General features: G+C 40.7%; 1 protein-coding gene across 2 annotated transcripts in view; it reads left to right on the top strand.

Moving 5' to 3' along the window:
- The window catches only part of LOC116720303 (protein phosphatase 1 regulatory subunit 29-like), a 199,969-nt gene extending 190,587 nt beyond the window's left edge, over positions 1-9,382 (top strand). For both annotated transcript variants that reach the window (XM_032563476.1, XM_032563475.1), the window contains 3 exons: positions 1,348-1,497; positions 2,250-3,241; positions 3,504-9,382. In XM_032563476.1, the coding sequence (XP_032419367.1) occupies positions 1,348-1,497; positions 2,250-3,241; positions 3,504-5,070 (2,709 nt within the window). In that variant the 3' untranslated portion in view covers positions 5,071-9,382. The remainder of the gene's footprint in view (positions 1-1,347; positions 1,498-2,249; positions 3,242-3,503) is intronic.
- The last annotated feature ends 9,982 nt before the right edge of the window (positions 9,383-19,364 follow it).

The raw sequence follows: 19,364 nt of genomic DNA, 5'->3' as shown, positions 1-19,364 counted from the left end.
TGCTTCACATTCCTCTTTTCTGTTAAATAATAAGCTATCAAGTTATGAAAATTTGCGAAGTTACTAATTAGTAAATCACTGTAAAAAAAAAACAAAAAGCTTTTGAATGACTTTCTCTACAAAGGCAGGCAAGGTGAGGCAGAAGGCAATTGCAATGGCAAAGCACATTTCAGCAAGAGGGCGATTCAAAGTGCTTCACATGATTAAAAAGAAAATGAAAAACAAAGGAGGAAAACATCACATTGAAGTGGCAAAATAGAGGAAAGTGATGAGACAATGAGAAACAGATTATAATTTGTGATGTTCCAGCTGTTATTTATCAAAAGCCACTCTAAACAAATGGGGGCTTTTAGCTGTGATTCAGAGGAACTCAGTGCTTCAGCAGTTTTCTAGAGGTTTGTTCAAGATTAGAGGAGTAGAAAAAGTTAATGCTGCTTCTCCATGTTTGGTTCTGGTTCTGGGGATGCGGAGTAGACTAGAATCAGAAGGCTCAAGAGGTTTGGAAGGTTGACACAGTAGATCTTTAACGTGTTGTGGTGCTTAGCCATTCAGTTTAAACTAACAACAGTATTTTAAAGTTTATTCTCTGAGCTACAGGGAGCCAGTGTAGGAACTTTAGAACTGGAGTGATGTGCTCCAATTTCCTGGTTTTAGTGAGAACACCAGCAGCAGCGTCCTGGAGTTGTGTGATTTTGAAGTAGTTGTAGTTATCAGTTCAACTAAAGACTGATGAGTTTCTCTAGATCTCGCTGGGACAATAGTCCTTTAATTCTGGACATGTTCTTCAGGTGATAGAAGGCCGACTTTGTAATTGTCTCTATGTGACTCCGAAGGTTCAGGTCTGAGTCTGTTGCTACTCCCAGACTTTGCGCCTGCCTGGTCAGTCGTCTTTAGCTGTAATAGCTGAAGACATTTGCTGACTTTTGATCGTTTCTCTTTTGGTGCAAAAATAGTTCTGTTTCTATTCAGCAGAATAAAGTTATGGCTTATGCATTAATTTTTTTCTATTCTTCAGCGATTAAATAAGCAGAATACATCATCTGACAAAAACTGATAGCATTTTCCAGGTAACAAAAATGCAAAACCTGGTATAAGGCAGCTTCAATAAGTCACCTCATTGAAACTACATACAATTATTTTTTACTTTCATTAGAAAAATAACTCAACTAAATATCTAAGAGGGAAATAAGTGCTTGCAAACAGCAATACTTCTATATTTGAGTGGTTTATGTTGAAATAAAATGCTTACCTGCAAAAAGAAACCTTTGCTTTACTATTGGTAGAGGATGTTTATCTGTCACCGCAATACACATCTTAAAAACTTCCTTTTTTTGTTGTTGTCTTCAGGTTCATGACCTGAGGCTGAATGAGAACAAACTCAAGGCTGTGCTCTTTACCTCGATGTACCGTTTCACAAACCTAACTGATCTCAATCTAACTAAGAACGAGATAAGCTACATTGAGGATGGAGCCTTTGCTGGACAGGCAAACCTTCAGGTTGGTAATCATAGACAGGACTCCATTTTTTTGTGATTGTTTGCGTCAAGATACGGCGCTTGTCAAAACAGTTGAAACTAGAAACCTACAAGCAGGAAGCAAAGGTTTTGCTTCTCAATTTTACACTTATATGTTTGTTCTGCAGCAAACACTGAACAAGAGATGCAATAGCACTCTTGGTTTATAAATTGGCCTTCTTTTGTGATCACCCAATGTCCATTCACATGCTTGGAAAAAGAAGGTAGAGTTAGGGTATTCTGTTGGAATTCCCATGTCTTAAATGATACACAGTCTTTAAATTACTATTTAAAAACCTTTTTAAATAATAAAGAAATATTTGCAACGTTTTCTCTTCAGCTGTTTGTGGTATTACAAAGTCTCCAGCTTGAATTGGAGCTCATACAGTGATCATTTTCTGAAGTGTTGCTTTACAATAGTTGGTCTACTTGTAGTATATGGACTGAACATATACAGTGCATTTCCAGTCAGCCAAAAAGCTTTACACTAGAGCCACATTCTCACATTCATACTTGGGGTTAAGTGCCTTGCCCCAAGTTGACTCGCCTGTTAAATGTGATACACTACATCACACATGCACTATGTGATATAGAGTATATTGCACTATTTCACATATTTTTAAAGAAATTTAATATGTGTAGATAATGTTAACAAGATTAAACAAATACTATGGAAATTATTTTGGTTGCACTTTTATAAAACATTTGAAGTACCTACTCTGTCTTTCCTGTCAGGTTCTACAACTAGGCTACAACAAACTGACCAATCTGACTGAAGGAATGTTGAGAGGCCTGGGCCGAATGCAGTGCCTCTTTTTACAACACAACCTCATTGAGGTCATTGCCAACAATGCCTTCTGGGAGTGCCCTAACCTTAGCAGCCTGGATTTATCTTCAAATAAATTGGCCCGTCTTGACCCCTCTACCTTCACTTCCCTCAACAGGCTAATGGTTTGTGAACTAGCAGCGAACCCGTTCCATTGTGGGTGTGAGCTCTACAGTTTTCTGACTTGGCTAGAGGAATTCAACAATGTCACCCACACTTACGACCGGCTCCAATGTGAAACACCACCAGAACTGACAGGGTATCCACTCCTGGGCCAAGCGCCTGGCCAGGGAAGGAATGCTCGGAACATTCTTCTGTCCGCCTGTCGGGACGGTGTGATTATTCCAGGGATGACCTCCCAGATGCCAGATCCAGATGGCTCAGGGATGGGTTTAGACAATTCTGACCCAGGTCTGTACCCTCAGCCAACCACAGCTACTGCCGATCCCAACTATGTTCCTCAGATTTCCATTAAGCTTGAGTCGGTCTCCCTCTACACGGCATCTCTTCTTGTGCAGATTCCAAAACCGTACACTAAGATGTACATCCTCTCCCAGTATAATGATACCTTTGCAACAGAAATTATGTCCCTTACAAAGAAGAAGGAGAAGATTCCCATAGATAAGCTGAAGCCACACACCAATTACACCTATTGTGTGGCTTCTGGAAGTAAAACTCAACGATACAACCATACTTGCCTGTCTTTCACAACGCGGGCTATGGGCCCGGAGGACCTCCGTTCTAATCCATCCACAACTACCCACTACATTATGACAATCTTGGGATGTCTGTTTGGTATGGTGATTGTGCTCGGATTTGTCTACTACTGCCTCAGGCGGCGACGCATCCAAGAAGAGAAGGAGAAGGCTATAAGTGTAAAGAAAACAATTCTGGAGATGAGGTGGGAGGATTGTTTAAATACATAGTTAATTTTAATCTCTGAAGGGCGCATTGCTTTTTTCTATTCTTAGATATTGTAGCAGTTTAATTTGTGATTGAAGTAATACGTGTCTTTAGAAGAAGTTTTACTCCATTATCTTTAAGATTTTATATCATACTACTGCACGTGATTTATCCCTGCTTGAATCAAAAGTGAGACAAAGTTTCTGTCATTCTACTTTATCACAAATAATGCCTTTTTATGTCAATATTTGCTTCCTTAGATATGGTCCAGAGGCAGCTGCAGCAGTGGCCAATGATCCAGGTGCCATTCAACGTCTTCAGGAGCAGACTCATCACCACCATTCAGGAGGAGCGGGAGGCAAGCTTCCACCATCTGCCTCTTCTAGCACCGGGATGCTCCATGGATCAGCAAACACAAGCTCTTCCCGCCTCTCCACCTTGCCCCAGGTAGAAAAAATGGCCTCTGCCTTCTCCGAGGCAATGGGCAGCAAGAGCAATTACATGGATGTGAGGACAACGGGAATGGTCGGGGAGAGCAGGGACGGAGTACTGGTTGCTGGAGGAGTAGGAGGTGAAGTACTTGTTGATATGCGAGGTGTGGCTGAAAATGGGACAGAGGCTGGGGAAGACTCAGATGATGATGGTCGTGGCTCTGCATCAGAGATTTCCACCATTGCTAAGGAGGTGGACAAAGTGAACCAGATCATTAACAATTGCATCGACGCCCTCAAGCTGGACGCCTCGGCCAATATTGTGTCGACAGCTGATGACGGTAACTCTCTGTCCACCTCCCAGCCACCTTGCATGGCACCTCTTTCCCGCAATCTCCTGCCACTCTCCACTGCCTCCTCTGGAGATCAGATCATGGCCTCTTCTCCGAAGGTGCATCCAAAGTCTCAGCCACACCCTCAGCCTCATCCTCAGCCGCAACCTCAGTCCCATCCTCAGTCTCACCCACAGCTACATCAGCAGCCTCATCCCCCTTCTATGGCCCCGGTGCCCCTGGTCATGCCCCTGTCAGAGCGACCTGGCATCAGTGGAGGTGGGTTCCTTTCCCCACCTTACCGTGACCCACCCCCAGCTAATGCGGTGCGGCCCCTTCAGAGGCAGCAGAGTGCCGACACTGCAGTAGTCAAGAATCGTTGTGGTACTCCTGCTGCAGTATCTGTCAAGAACACAAGGCTGTACAGTGTGGATATACCGGAGCAGAGGAGTGATCCACCCAAGTATCCAACAGAGAAGGGGAGTCCTGCCGTTTGTGGTGGGATGGGTGGAAGCGGGGGACATGGTGGTGTAGGAGGCTGTGGTGGAAATGGCAAGGGAAACCTAAATGGTGGTGGGGTGAGTTTAAATGGAGGCGGAATGGGATGTAATAATGGGAATGGAAGTGGATGTGGGGTTGCTGGGCCTGGACAGCAGCAGCATCACTTAGAGGTTCAGCCAGACTACCACAGCTCAGAGCACCGACACTCCTTTCCTGCGCTGTACTATGAGGATGGCAACGAATCTCCCTTACCAGCCCAAAAAGCTTCATTCCTCAAGCCACTGGGACGCACCAAAAGGGAGGCCACAGCCACCTACTCCCAGCTCTCTCCTTCTCGTCACCATAACTACAACTCCGGGTACTCCTCTAGTCCGGAGTACTCATCAGAGAGCACGCTACGCATCTGGGAGAGATTTCGACCGTACAAGAAAAACCCACGCGAGGAAGCCTCCTACATAGCCGCCGGCCACGCATTGCGTAAGAAGGTGCAGTTTGCCAAGGATGAGGATCTTCATGATATTTTGGATTATTGGAAGGGCGTTTCTGCCCAGCAAAAGCTGTGAGTTGGAGGGGTGAGGGGGGAGAATCAAATGCTACGTGGGAGATTTTAAGCTGAACACCAACAGCGGACTAATACAGAGGTAGGATGAGAATCTTTCTGCAGAGTGACGTGGGTAATTTATCTGGCAGATCCAGAGTTGACTAATCTCAAGATGAGTTTGGAACATGTATTTGGTGACAGTTCATTGACATTTTAAATGGTTCCAGAGGATGACATTTGTCACCACAACCCTGAATGGTCTGTTCACCTGACAGCCTGGTACTGGGCACTTTGGTCCTTGCAGGCTTCGCAGAAATGCTAAGTACATTCTGATAAGCAAAGTTAACTTGGTGACAAGCGTCTTCTACCTCATCACTGGTACACCTCATCACTGTAGCTCAACTATCTCAGTAGAAACAGCAGCATTTATAACTTAAGCTCTGTCCATCTTTTTTTTCTATTTCTATCAAACAACCATTCAAAGGACATTAATTCCACGGCACTGCTTCCACCTGGGTTTCTATAAAAACATCATTTAGAGCAGTAATGAGAAACTAAATTGAAGATTTATTATTTTTTGTATTAGAATACCTGTCTTTGGGGAAGACATTAAGCGATACTAATCTGGCTTATTGTTTTCCCTGGCAATTAGCCAGTGTAAACAGAAGGTCAGGGACAGTGTTTGTTGAGCATGCTTATTGATGTAAAACACCCAACTACGCATATTCAGTGGTGTGTGTACATACAGGTTGTGGGTTTTAATGTGAGGAATCCCATTTTAGTTGAAGAGGGAAGTAGGGCTGAGTCATTCTTTATCTCAGGCTTCTGTATAAGAGCAAAAGGTTTTGTGATAGACAGATTAGATAACAACCTACAGTAGCTGGGAAGGTCTGTGAGTAGACTTGTGAATGAGTAAGAGTTTTGCTCATTTCGCATATCTAGATGTCGTGAAGCAAATCTTGTGAAAACTTCCAGGCATTTTTGGCCTGTTTACAGGCACTACTTTGGAGTTGGAGCATTTACATCTCAATAGGCCGAGTCGTGCCGAAATTACTTGAGGGTGGGCTGGAAGTGCAGGTGCAAGCTCATGTAGTAAAGAATCAAGTAATCACATTTCGGAACAGAAGCAGACTCAGAGCAGGTTAGAGGTTTCCTGCGAACAGCCCAGTGCCAAAGCGGAGAGGCAAGGTTCAGCGGTTTTCAAGCTGCGGCTGTATTCCATCATAATGCTCTCTCCAATGCACAGTGGATGCAGGATAAAGGACAGAAGATCAACGTGGTATTTTTTTTTTTGTGTGCCTCTGCCTCGATAAAGGTGACATCTCTCTGTGCTTGACAGTACTCTGTTCTGGTAAAACAAAAACTGGTAGCTTGCTATGGACCAAAGTGCCCTTAGGAGGTGAGATTTAAAGGATTTTAATTACACTTGCCTATCTTCTTGTGTGTGTGTTTTGGGGGGGGGGTTTATGTTATTTTTTATTATTATTTAATGTGCTGTGATGCTATTATACCTGGTTGAGGGAAAACGGAGCAAGGCTTGCCAACTACCAAGGAGATTATTAGTGTCTACTATTTCCTGGATATTTGTTTTTTTTTTTCTTTCTCAGAATTGTTGAGAATCATGTCAGTACAGAATATCCACTGATTACATTTGTACCAAATTAACCCAAAGAGCTTTTTATGAAAGTTATTGAAATTATTTGTCTGGTCAATGTTAGGAGTTTGACCAAGAAAACAAAATTGAGGTAGATTATGAGATTCACTTTTTGGCCAAGTTAAATCTATTGAAAAACATTGTTTTTTTTGTGTGTGTTTGTTGTTATTCAAAAGGCTGGCAGATATAAAATTATATTTGTTGCATGAAAGAAAAATAATCATGTGTAAAGCAATTTCTCAATACGCTTTATTTTTCTTCTCTTTTTAAGCAGAACAGTTCTTCCGAAAACTGCAAGACTCGCCATTTCTAACTCTTAGAAATTCTGAGTTGTGGTCTTGTATTGCTTGTTTTTCAAGTGTTTCTTTGCTTTGTAAAGCTCCGTTGTGTTCCAACCCAACAGAGCTGGTAGCATTCACAAAGAGAATATCACAGCCTCATCATCACTGTAGCATCAGATCAATACTACTTAATCTGAGAGTGAAAAGAACAACATTAAATGCAGACAGCAAATTCTCTTGAGCTCAAAGTCTCAGAGAGAGAGAGAGCAAAATGTACTCGTTTTGCCTTATCTTCCCTTTCTGCTGGGAGCTTTCTCTATATTAGGTGCAAGGGATGACCAATCAGTTAGTCTTAGATTATCCAGCGTAGGAACCTTTTTAAAATAATGACTGCATTTGAAAGACTGGGGAGAATTGATCTGGATTTACCTCCATATTCACTCAGAGAGCTTTTGTTAGATGTAACATAACATTATCCGAGTTACTCAACAGTTCAGTGAATTCAATCAGTTGCTAAGAACAGGTCCGCTATCCATTGAAGGTTGTATAAACTTCACCTTTTCTTTAAGCACTTAGTTGTTTTTAGATTATTCTTGAAAGAAATGATATGCAGCCAGGTTTGTTCATATTTGCCCTATTAAGGAAATGGTAAGCAACTTAATTTGACGGTCTACCTGTGGTGATCAAGCCATGCTCCTGTGTTCCCTTCAATATATTTCAGGATATCAAAGTTTTCTTTTTATGCCACTCTCTGAGAACAAAGGGAATTTGCCTTCAACCCCAAAGGACCAGAACCCAGGAGTCCAAACTGACAAGTTTGTTAGCTGTTGCACCAGTCAGATTACCAATGTGTAATTTCTCTCTTCAGTTAACCACAGTGATGAATCAATCTAAAGGATTTACTGTCAGTGTCGGGGCTCCAGAGGTAAACATGGAGAGGAATGAGCTGAAACTGTTTGACTTGTGGTGGTCTCTTGGGGAATTAAGTCAAATCCTCTCCGCTCACAGCTGTGAAACCGAAAGGTACGTTGACAAGTGATCAGATCGGGTGTTTGATTTCGGAGAACCATTTAAACAATTGTCTTGAATGAAATTTTCAATCGATATTAACATTATTGTCACTGTGATCAAAATGCATTTTAATAGAAACAGTTCTGGTGTTTTGGTAATCGAATATATAGCTTTTACCAATCTCAAACAAATCCTCTCAGTTGCTACTTAAACAGTTTTACTAGCTGCCTTGGGGATTTGTCGCTGCACGGTTTGGGTTTTTGCTCTTCTTAAGTTTTGTAATCTTTTTTAGGCTCAGGTTTCTTCAAACACAAATCAATAATCAGAAAATTGTGGGAACAGTACTCCAAATCACCTCCCTTTAGAGTTCTCCTTGCCCTTAATGTGGACCTCTATCAAAGAACCTGAAAACTTGCAAAGCCTTACTGGGGATGGCTGCAAGATCTCTTCTGCCTTTTCTGATTAAATCTCTGAGTCCACATTTTTGCAGTGGGAGTCATGGACTCCAATGTTGTAAACATAAAAAAAACCTCTCACATTTACCAGTTAATACCAAGAGGCTCCTCTCCCCATTGCTCTAGGCCACTTCTGTGTTTAACATTAATAAAGTAATGGACCACAAGAACCTTTGCTGCAGAGAACACACTTTTTACTGGTGGTAAATATCAGTAGATAAAGTTTGGCAGAAGTTTTGCTGTTAAAAAATATTATTTGCTAAGGGTGTTTCACATTTGACCATACCATAACAATGTTTATCTTCTGTGCATTTTACTGGACAAAATATTATATTTATGTTGTGAACATGTATAATAATAAGAATATAATTATAATTTATTTTTTGTTGTTTTTTTTACAATCAAGACATCTCAGAGAGCACAGCTTGATGCAGTTTGGAGATCATGTGATGAAGTTGAAAATGGTTGAACAGTCCTGCTTCCAGCTAAAGAGACAAACCTCTTAACAGGCCCCCCTCTGAATCCGTTGTCAAATATCGTTACATCAAGGATCAAAATCAGTACAAAGAACAAAGTGTGATTCATGTTTTTTTCTAACTAAATGTATTTCTAATGGTAAATTTATTTATTTTTACTCTTTAGTATCTATATCTTAAGCCTTGCATAATATTCTTTGTTTTTATGTAAACATAAGGCCACCTAGGAACTGCCATCGCAGACCAACTAAATATTTAGCTGTAAAGCTAAATACTTAGCTGGCAACTTAGCTGTAAGCAAAGTTTTAGCTCTAAACTAAATATTTAGTTAGTAAGCTAACTTTCTGCTTCAAGCTAAATATTTAGTAAGCAGGCTAATTATTTGGCTTTGAGCTAAATTGTTTTTAGCAAACTAAATAGTTAGCAAGCTAAATACTAAGTTTTGAGTGAAATATTTAGTTAGCAAGCTAAATAGTTATTTTGAAGCTAAATATTTTTTCTAAGTGTTTACCTTGCTAACTAAATGTTTAGCTAATAAGCTACTAGCTAAATATTCAGTTTGAAACTGTGACTTATATAAATTAATGAACAACATGGTGAGTTTTTTTCCAGAAATATAGATAAAAAAATCCCAACAAACTAATAAGTTAGGGGACGTAGTGTGTAACGAGCAGCATTTGTTTGTAAAATTTTGATATTTGAAGGATTTTAAAATTCTTCACTATTTTGTATCATATACTCATTGCCATCAGGCGGCATGTGTTACGTAATGCACAACCTTAGAGAAAAGCGAGCTCCACAATGATGCTCGCTTTGACGTAATCACTGTGAAAATGAAGCATTCGTTTAAAGAGATATCATTTAGGCCTAGCTGAAAGCTACCCAGTTTTGACCATTAGGTCTTTCTGACTGGAGACCCTGGGTCCTTTCATTTGCTCTGAAGAGGAAGCAGGACTGTGATTTCGACGCACACAGTGTACAGTGATCTGTCTGCTGCTGAGGCCGTAAGTTTGTTGATTCATTTGTTGTTTGGCCTGACCTTTGTGACTCGCGCGTCGGCCTAATGAGAACAACCGAGAGCGAAGGTAACACAAACACAATGCAGAGGAGTTTCTACCGGTGGGCAACTGTGACCAACACACACACACACACACACACCCACACACATCCTAATGTAGAGAATCAATGAATATACTGTACGTGTTTGAATAGCTTAGATACACACTTTATGGACAAGAAATGTATTAACACACACAACATGTACATTTTCAAACAACACACACACACACACCCCCCGCACAGACACGTTTTTGTACACAGACATGAAGCAAATGCCTACACATGACATGAACTGAATATTTAAATCAACGTTTACAGACACAAATAGTCTTAAAAGTGCCAAAAAAACGGCAAGGTTAATGTGAAGGAGCGATGCAACCAAACAGCTGTGGAAACAATTATTTCTTTTTTTTTTTTTTTAAAAAAGCTGTCACATTTTTTTGGTTTAATGTTATTAACTAATTCTCCTGAGTCTGTTTATTATGATTTTCTCCAACAAAAGCCTGGTCATTTTGTCATGCGCCGTTACAACGGCAGAAATGGATTGAAAGTGTCACCTCTGCAGTTGCTCTCGTCCCTCTGCTCTGTCGCTTCAGACTCGCGTTCAAATATAAATCAAAGTGACCTCACCCAATTAGATCCACGGATTAATTGAAAACACAATTTACAGCGACTTCACCGATTAAATTTAGGTTTTTGGGCAGCTTGTACGTTTGAGATGCAACGGATTTGTTTGGCGTCCGTTTTAGAGATGAAGCCACATCCAAGCTCAGCAGAATATCTGAACTGTCTGTCTGTCTGTCTGTCACACTGAAGCTGCTGCTACCAAAGCCTCTCAAAGTGTTTTTCCCTCTCAGTGCTGCTTCAGGAGAAAGAGTGCTGAAGACTGTACTGCCACAAAGGGTTTAAGCCCCTTTACTTAAAGTGAAGACACCTTCAAAACTGTCAAAAAAACAAAACTAGTTTTTGTGTGTTTCTCGGCTATCTTTTTTCTTAAATATGCATTGTTTTTTCTCTCCTGACAAACTTGAAGGTTTTTTTTCCCCCACCCCAGGTATGTTACAAGTGTCTTGTAGTAAACCGAGACTGGCTCCATGTCTTAAAGTCAGGCCTGTGGTTCTGCCGAATGAGTTTAGAACTCTGAGGGCCCCATTTAGCAGAAACTGGTGAAGCTCTGGTCAAGTTTTACCTGTGATCTGTGGCAAGTTCCAGCATGCTAATTATTGGGTGTTGGAAACAGCAATCTCCATAAAAAACCTTTTATTCTTTTTATTTCTTTTTTCATTTTGGATGGTTTTGGGCACAAAATATGTAACAATGTTCATCAAAATACAGTAAAAAAAAAAACCCAGAAATGTGAGATTTTAAATGACAACATCACTTTAAAACACAAGTGCTCCACTACAGCTGGTGCTTAAATGTGATCATTCCTGATTTCTGGCTGAAATTTCCCCATATACAAAAGGTTTAGACAGGTTAGAAGATCAAATGGACTTCATAGCTACTCCACTCTGCAGAAAACAAATCTACGCTCTCCAGAAACAGCCTCTTCTCCCGTGTGCAACAGGCCATAAAACATCAGGAGCAGAGAGACTGATTAAATCTAATAATGGACTGGACATGATCTTGCAATATGTAATGTCCTATGTCAACTGTAAACAATATAAACACACAGTAGAGATTTATATTGTAAAATTAAAACAGTCATTTTCCTAAATCCTGAATTCAGTCACAGGAATGGTCCTTTTCATTATAATCAGTCCTGTCAAATAAGTAGGAACGGGTAAAATTTGAATATTTTCTGAATAAATCTCTTTGCACAACCTATTTCAGATTTTTTTAAATCAGACTCGGTGATAATCAAAAAGAAGAGAGGAAGAAAAAAAAACATTTGTCAAATATTGCTCTATTATTTGAAGCCTGTGCTACATAACATTTAGCATTAGCGTGGACTGGTCATTTTTTGCCGCAGCTTCTCTGTAACGATTCAAACCGACACACACATCTGCACAGAATCCAGAACCAGGCATGTGTTATGCCAGGGGTGTCAAACGTACGGCCCGCGGGCCGGAACCGGCCCGCCGAACGATTTAGTCCGGCCCGCTGGCTAAATGCATTATCATTATTCAACAACGATTATTGAAAAAAACATGTACTTCGTTTAATTTAAAATCTGCAATTCCTATATTATCCACGAGGGGCGCTGTGTTTTATTCAGAGTGGACAACATGATGCAACACTGCATCGGAACTAACAGCAGATGGCAGCACTGAGCTTCAGGTCCTGTAAACGGCTTCTATTGCTTTACCAGCTTTTTACTTTTTTCCTGGCAACCTCATCAACAAAATGTCTTTGTCAAAAAAGAGAAAGGTAGACACAGAGTGTCGGATTTTTCAAGAAAAATGGACTTCTTCTCATTTGTTCACGGAGGTTAATGGAAAACCCGTGCGCCTTGTGTGTCTGCAGCAGGTTTCGGTGCTTAAGGAATACAATATTCGGCGCCACTATGAAACTCAGCATGGCGAAAAATACAAGCACTTTAACGGAGAACTGAGAAAACAGAAGATAAATGAAATGTTGACGGGTCTGAGGAAACAGCGGTCTGTTTTCACCCGGAGTCGAGAGGCCAGTGATGCTGCGGTGAAAGCCAGCTAGCTAATTGCTAGCCAAATAGCGTTAGCATCAAAGCCTTACTGTTCGTCAAGAACTTCATGCTGAAGGCTGCCGAAATTGTGTGTCCTGATCAGCGACAAGCTTTTGCCAATATTAGCTTGACGAGAAAATACCGTGGCAGACAGAATTTCGGAACTATCGGCAGATTTGGAAACCAACTCAAACGCAAAACGGAGTCATTTCTCGCATTTTCTGTTGCAATCGATGAGAGTACTGATACTGCGGACGTCTCTCCACTGGCCATATTCGTTCGTGGAGTTGACGAGACGTTGACTGTCGCAGAGGAGTTTCTTGAGTCGGTGCCCATGACCGACACCACGACAGCTGAAGACATTTTCCGCTCCGCTGTTGGAGCGCTGGACAGAGTCGGGGTGGACTGGTCCCGCGCTGTAAGCCTGGCTACTGATGGCGCGCCGTCAATGATTGGGAAAAAGACAGGTGTTGTGACAAAGTTCAGAGAGAAAGTACAAGCTGCAAATAAAGGGGGTGAGTTTTGGACATTTCATTGTATTTTGCATCAGGAGGCATTATGCTGCAAGTCGTTAAAAATGGATCGCGTCATGGAGGTGGTTGTCCGAACTGTTAATTTCATCCGAGGCAGAGCTCTCACTCATCGTCAGTTTGACAGCCTTCTCAGTGAATGCAACATCGCCCATGGTCTACCATACCACACTGAAGTTAGATGGTTAAGCAGAGGTGCTGTGCTGAAGAGCTTCTTTGATCTACGTGGGGAAATTGGACAGTTCATGGAGAAGAAAGGTAAACCTGTTCAGGAATTACAACGCCCGCTATGGCTGCAGGGCCTTGCATTTATGGTTGACATCACAGGACACTTGAATAATCTGAACAAAATGTTGCAAGGACGCAAAAAAATTGCAACACAGTATTATGACGCCATATGTGCATTCAAGTCAAAGCTGACTTTATGGGAGACGCAGACGGCAAGCGGGGACCCTGCTCATCTTCACCTGTCTAAGAGATGTGTGCGCAGCAAGCATTAACCGTGATGTGAAACGGTACAAAGATACGACTTCAAGGTTGCTGAGTGAGTTTGAGAAAAGATTTCAGGTATTTAGCGAACTCGAGACAGAATTCTCAGTTTTTCGCTCACCATTCACAGTCAGAGCTTCTGATGTGCCCGTTGACATGCAACTTGAAATCATTGATTTGCAGTGTGACGTGGAATTGAAGGACAAATTTGCATCAGTTGACTTGGACACATTTTACAAGTGTCTCCTACCAGGATATCCTAAACTGACAGCACTGGCTGCGAAAATGTTGTCCATGTTTGGGACTACCTACCTTTGTGAGCAAATTTTCTCACTAATGAATATAAATAAAACAAAGCTGCGCTCAAAGTTCACACATAAGTACTTAATACTTAAATGAGACTCTAAAACTGGCTGCTGCTCAGGACATGATGCCTGATATTGATGTACTTGTCCAGGCTAAAAGATGCCAAGTTTCAGGGGCAAATACTGAGTAAAACCAAATCCTATGGAATGTTACTGTCAACGTTGCACTATTAAAAATTACAGCTTTGAATATTTGCTGAATTAATTCTGTTAAAGTTAGTGCTAGTCAGTAACAGATGTACAACAAAAGAGTTTTGTTGAGTAAAATATGTCTCATGCATGCAATACATGCTATGTATGTAAGTTTTTCTATATGTATAGATTTTATGCATCAACAAGAAAGGTGACAAATGTACTTAATCAAATATCTGTTTAAAGCAGCTGACACTTAAGATTTCAAATGTGTGAAGCCAGACAATTTGTTCAAATCGATTCCCAGATGTGGAAAATTGATTTTAAATCATTTATTAATTTTTATCTGTTTGATGTATTATGTCATGCAGTGTTTTTAAGTTCCAAAAACTGTGAATAAATGTTTTTGCAACATTGTACAATCACTGTGATCAGTTCTTATGCATAATGCACTTAAATAAATGTAAAAGTAGTGTTGAAATTGCACATGCATTTCTTAAAAACTCTGAGCTTTTTCATAATATATTTTGTAAAAGTGAAATTTGTTTAATATAAAAATCTACAAGTCCACTTTTACTAGTTCTATTTAATCTTGCAATGAGTTTACTTGTGTGGCCCCCTTGAGATCAGATTAAGCTGCATGCGGCCCCTAAACCAAAATGAGTTTGACACCCCTGTGTTATGCTCACATCAAAAAAGATCAGCCCATAAAAAAATTATAACTCACAGCATTTATTGGGTGGGGGTGCCAAACAAGCTTTAAAAAACGAGGAGCGATATGTTCGAGGTACTTCATTTGCAAAGCAGCTGAATCAAGGTGTTTAAAAGTCTGGACTCTGCCTTAATTTTTTTCCATATGTTCTGTGTCCTTCTGGGTTATGTGCGTGTGGGTATGGGTGTGTGTGTGTGTGGGTGTGGGTGCCCTCTACGTGCTTATAATGCATGAATACACTGAGAGTTTTACTGGGTAAGAACATGATGACGTGAGCATGTGTGTGTCTGAGTGAATATTACTGAGGGATTTTGTCATGAAGCTCCGTTCCGAGGCTGGAGGGTCGGCAGCAGAGAGAGGGTATCTGAAGCATTTTTAATTAATCTGCCTTCCTGTCTCCAGGGCTCTCCAGTGAGGCTGCACTCATTCATTTGCTTGCCGTCACTCACACACAGCGACACTCGCTTGCTCTGAAACACGGGAACAGGTTTGTCAGACGCATCATTCGCAAGTTTGCAGTGTGAATGCGAACAGTTGCCCAAACACTAATGGCTCACACAAAAACACTGAAACGTGTTCATTGGAATAAATACGTGACAATTCTAATTCTAACATCATTATCCACAAAATGTCACTGTTGCTTCTTCGTTTTGCTGGTTGAGACAACCAGCTGCTTTCCTTCACTCCTTACCTTCCAGACCAGAATGCTACACCAGATTAGCATCATGACCTTATTAGCACTCTCAAAGCCAAGCCACTGATTCTCATATAGCCTGGCCATTGCCTTCCTACACTATTAGACTTGACTCAACTCTCTCTTCAGTGATCCATCTGGACATGATGGAGCACTTTCCAGGTCAATTTCTCCCATTGACCTGGATTTCTCCAGGCAGAATCTCAACCGGGTCAATCAGGAAACAGAAGAAGTTCAAAAATGCTAGCGTCAGTTTTCTGTGCTGCCTCAGAATTGTAGTCTGTTGATAGTTTTAGCAAACGAAGCCTCTCAGTCCGTGTTGGCCACGCTTCTAAATACTGAGTTAACATTGACAGTCGTCTGGTTCGGCCCAGCATTTCTCTCTTCACAGAGGTTGTTTACAAGCGCAGGCCATTTCCAGTAAGCTTCATCACATATAGCACAGGCAAATGTTAACAATTGGGTAAAACTGAAAATCCCAACAGGGTTCACACCTGCAGGAAGCAATTGTCTCTCAACAAAGCGCTGATTTTTACCAGGCTATCATTGAACCAAATCTTTTGAAAAACCTATTCCCCCATTCGCCCTTGGTGGCGCTGCACCCAGAACCTCTCTGGGAAGCGTCACAAAAGCATGTGAGGAAGACACTAACTTCCTTCTTCACAAAATGTAAACAACAATAGAGTGGCATCCGATTTTAACAGTAGTAGGATTTCTCTTCTGTTTTTATGAAAAGACAGCAAACCATTTCTCTTGCTAGTGGCAGACATGTGTTTGTTTTGACTGTATTTACTGTTAAGAAAAATGATTATTTTTTGGTGTTTAATACAGCTAATATACGACATGTGTAAAGGTATAGCCAACACTTTTATTTGGAACAGTTTTCTGTGGAGCATGTGGGAGCTGACAATAGCAGACATTTAAACAAGCAGGGCCCTTTTTTCCTCCCTCGCTGACAGACACAGCAATAAAATTTACAGTCCGAAGGGGCAAGAGACTTTTTGGCGTCAGGGATCTGCCCGTATCAGACAGAGATGACCACGAAGTGGTCCGCCCTTTTACTTAGACAAAAACCAGACACCTTTGCCATAATGAGGGGAGTTTCCAAGTTTTTCTGAGTCCCTGAGGGAGTTTCTAATTGGTCAAAGAACGGAACGCCTTGACTGCATATATTAAATTGAAGGAACACCCACTCACTATAAAATTCCAGGTCAGCGCTGAGAGAAGAGAGAGAGAGAGCGGCCGCTATTTTTGCTTTTTGTCTTTGTTTCGTGTTTGTTTGTCTTCCCCTTGTGTGTGTTTTTATTTTTATGAAAAATGCATATCTCTGTTCCTCTGCAGCTTTGTTGTCGATTGCTTTGTATGAGATTAAACTCTGTGATCTGTGACGTCAACACGCTTTGTTGTTGTTTCGTTTTAGCAGCACGCCGTCGCTGCACGTCGCCCACGGAGAGCGTCACTCGCCAAGGACTCGGAAGATTAAAGAGGAAAAGAGCCAAACGTTTTGTCCAAAGCTAGCGTTAAATGATCCTCTTTTTTTAATATTACCCAGAATGCCATTAAGCTCCATAGCATTGAACATGCACATTACATACATCACGGACAAACGTTAGTGGCTGGGCAAAATTTTAAACCTCAGATTGCACGGCTCCATGAATGAATCGTTTCTCAGTAGTGGAGAGTCCAGACCTTCTGTACGAGGCGAAACGTGGAACAAGTGGCTGGATTTTACCTGGCTAGCGTCTTTGAGCAGAGAACAAAGAAAATATACAGTAAATATACATTTTTGCATAGAGATATATTGACTGTAATGTCTTTCAATTCTTGCAGCGATACCTGTTTTACAGCTGATTGGAGAATGCAAATATGAGAACCCTCCAAAAAACACAAATACACTGTCTGAGTCTGGAAACTCAGAGGCAAAGAGTCTCAGTGTCAAATCCCTTCAATCTGTTCAAATGAGACAGGCCTCGTCTCTGTGTTACGTCCAGAAATAGTTCTTCAGGCGTTCTCTGCTTTTCGTTTAATCATCACTTACATTCCCATCCATTTTTTATTCAGGTCTGTCTTACTTTTAAATCTAAACTATTTCTATTAACCACATATCTGTAACGCTTCAATTATTAACAGGGGTGCATAATTCAAGAGATGAACCAGGCTTGTATCTAACCACAGCAGGAAAAAAAAGCCAAGAACTCATTTTTAAGTTGTATGTTGATGTACATGATGATCCTCCCACCTGATCTGGTACCTTACACCCTCCGTTAGCCATTGCAAAGATTCATTTATTGATTGATTATAAATATTATTCCTAATTATAGAAGGTGTTCCAAAAACATGCCAAGATAATATTTGAAGTTAATAATATGTCTTCAAATTTTAAAATGACTAAAATAGAAGGTCAGCCAAAAACAGAGAGAGTTTAGTGAAGCATTCTGCGTTACATTTTGGCGCTCCCCGTCTTTCTGTGTTTGATTCATCAGTGGTTTCTACTGCCTGGGCCGTATCTTTGGTAAACTCCTTCGTTTGGCCCCCAGGCTTTAGTCCTCTCTCAATGTAAAGAGATACTAATGCCAAAAGAAACATTAAAACTCTCAAACAGATTTTTAATGCATTTCTACACCACATAGGTTAAATTTGAGGTTTAGCTAGAGATGATTAAATGCCATCCGCTCGTCTTAAAAGATAGCGAAAAGAAAATGTTTTGCGCCGCTCCAAATGAAAAGCTGGGAGTTGGATAGCGTCTTTAGTGTCGTTAGCCAGATGTGACCCACAGCCAGATTTTTGTGTATTGCCTGCATTGTACGCCACACGTTGGTGCTTCCAAATCCCCTTTGAAAAAAAAACAACATGCAAATGAGCAGTAAAATCTGGCTTATGGCACACCTGGCCATAAGTTTTTCCTTCCAAGTGTCGCCCCATGACCAAATATTGCCCTACAGCATATCGCCCATTTAAAAATAAATTTAAAAAAAAGACCTAGATAAAAACAGTTATTTTGACACATGCTCAAATATATGAGATGTAAATCTAAGAAAATCACCTAAACCGACTATAAGTGAAATAATTAGCCAGCTATCCAAAATAATTCGGTCCCTGTAGAGTGAAGCATAAACCACATTAAAATATTACTAGAAACCAGCAGCTGCATGCAGCCGTCCTCCATCTTCTCACTTAAGTAACAATTGCCTGGGCAATTACTAACTCCAGAACATGATCTGAGGGAAATGCGTCCAAGTCTTCCAGCACTCCCCGGGGCAAACGGAGCCTGTAAATTTAATACACTTCATCTAAATACAGAGCTGGGGAAGAGAGAGCTGGAATGTGAAAGGCTGCAGAGTTTTCAGAGAGTTAGAGAAAATATGTTTCTGCAATAGGTAACATCAATGAACTACATTGTAACTATACGTCTAATAACGGACAATCAACATGAGAGAAAGTGTATCGTTCCAGGTGTTGTGTGGGGGTGTGCGCGCGTATTGATGTGTGTGTTATGGATTCAGATAGAGCCGTTTAGGATTTCACCGGGGAAATGTGTTTCAAGAAGTGTTTTCATTCTGTTGGATTCCATTTTACTGTCACCTGAGAGTTTATTTATTGTCATAGTTTCTAAAACATTTCATAAAAATTTTGAATATTATGAAAAATGTTCAATATTTTCTGTCATCCATTTCAGAAAACGAAACTCTGAGATTTGTTACACTTGGAGGGAACTATATCAAACCCAAAATTCAGCGTCTCAGGAAATAAGAATATTACATAAAATCCATAAAAAAATGACATTTTAAGAAAAAATGTCAAACTTTTGGAAAGC

This window comes from Xiphophorus hellerii, chromosome 5, assembly GCF_003331165.1.
Source record: "Xiphophorus hellerii strain 12219 chromosome 5, Xiphophorus_hellerii-4.1, whole genome shotgun sequence".
Taxonomy (NCBI): domain Eukaryota; kingdom Metazoa; phylum Chordata; class Actinopteri; order Cyprinodontiformes; family Poeciliidae; genus Xiphophorus; species Xiphophorus hellerii.
The sequence above is the reverse complement of the archived record's forward strand: the minus strand, read 5'-3'. Positions and strand labels throughout refer to the sequence as shown.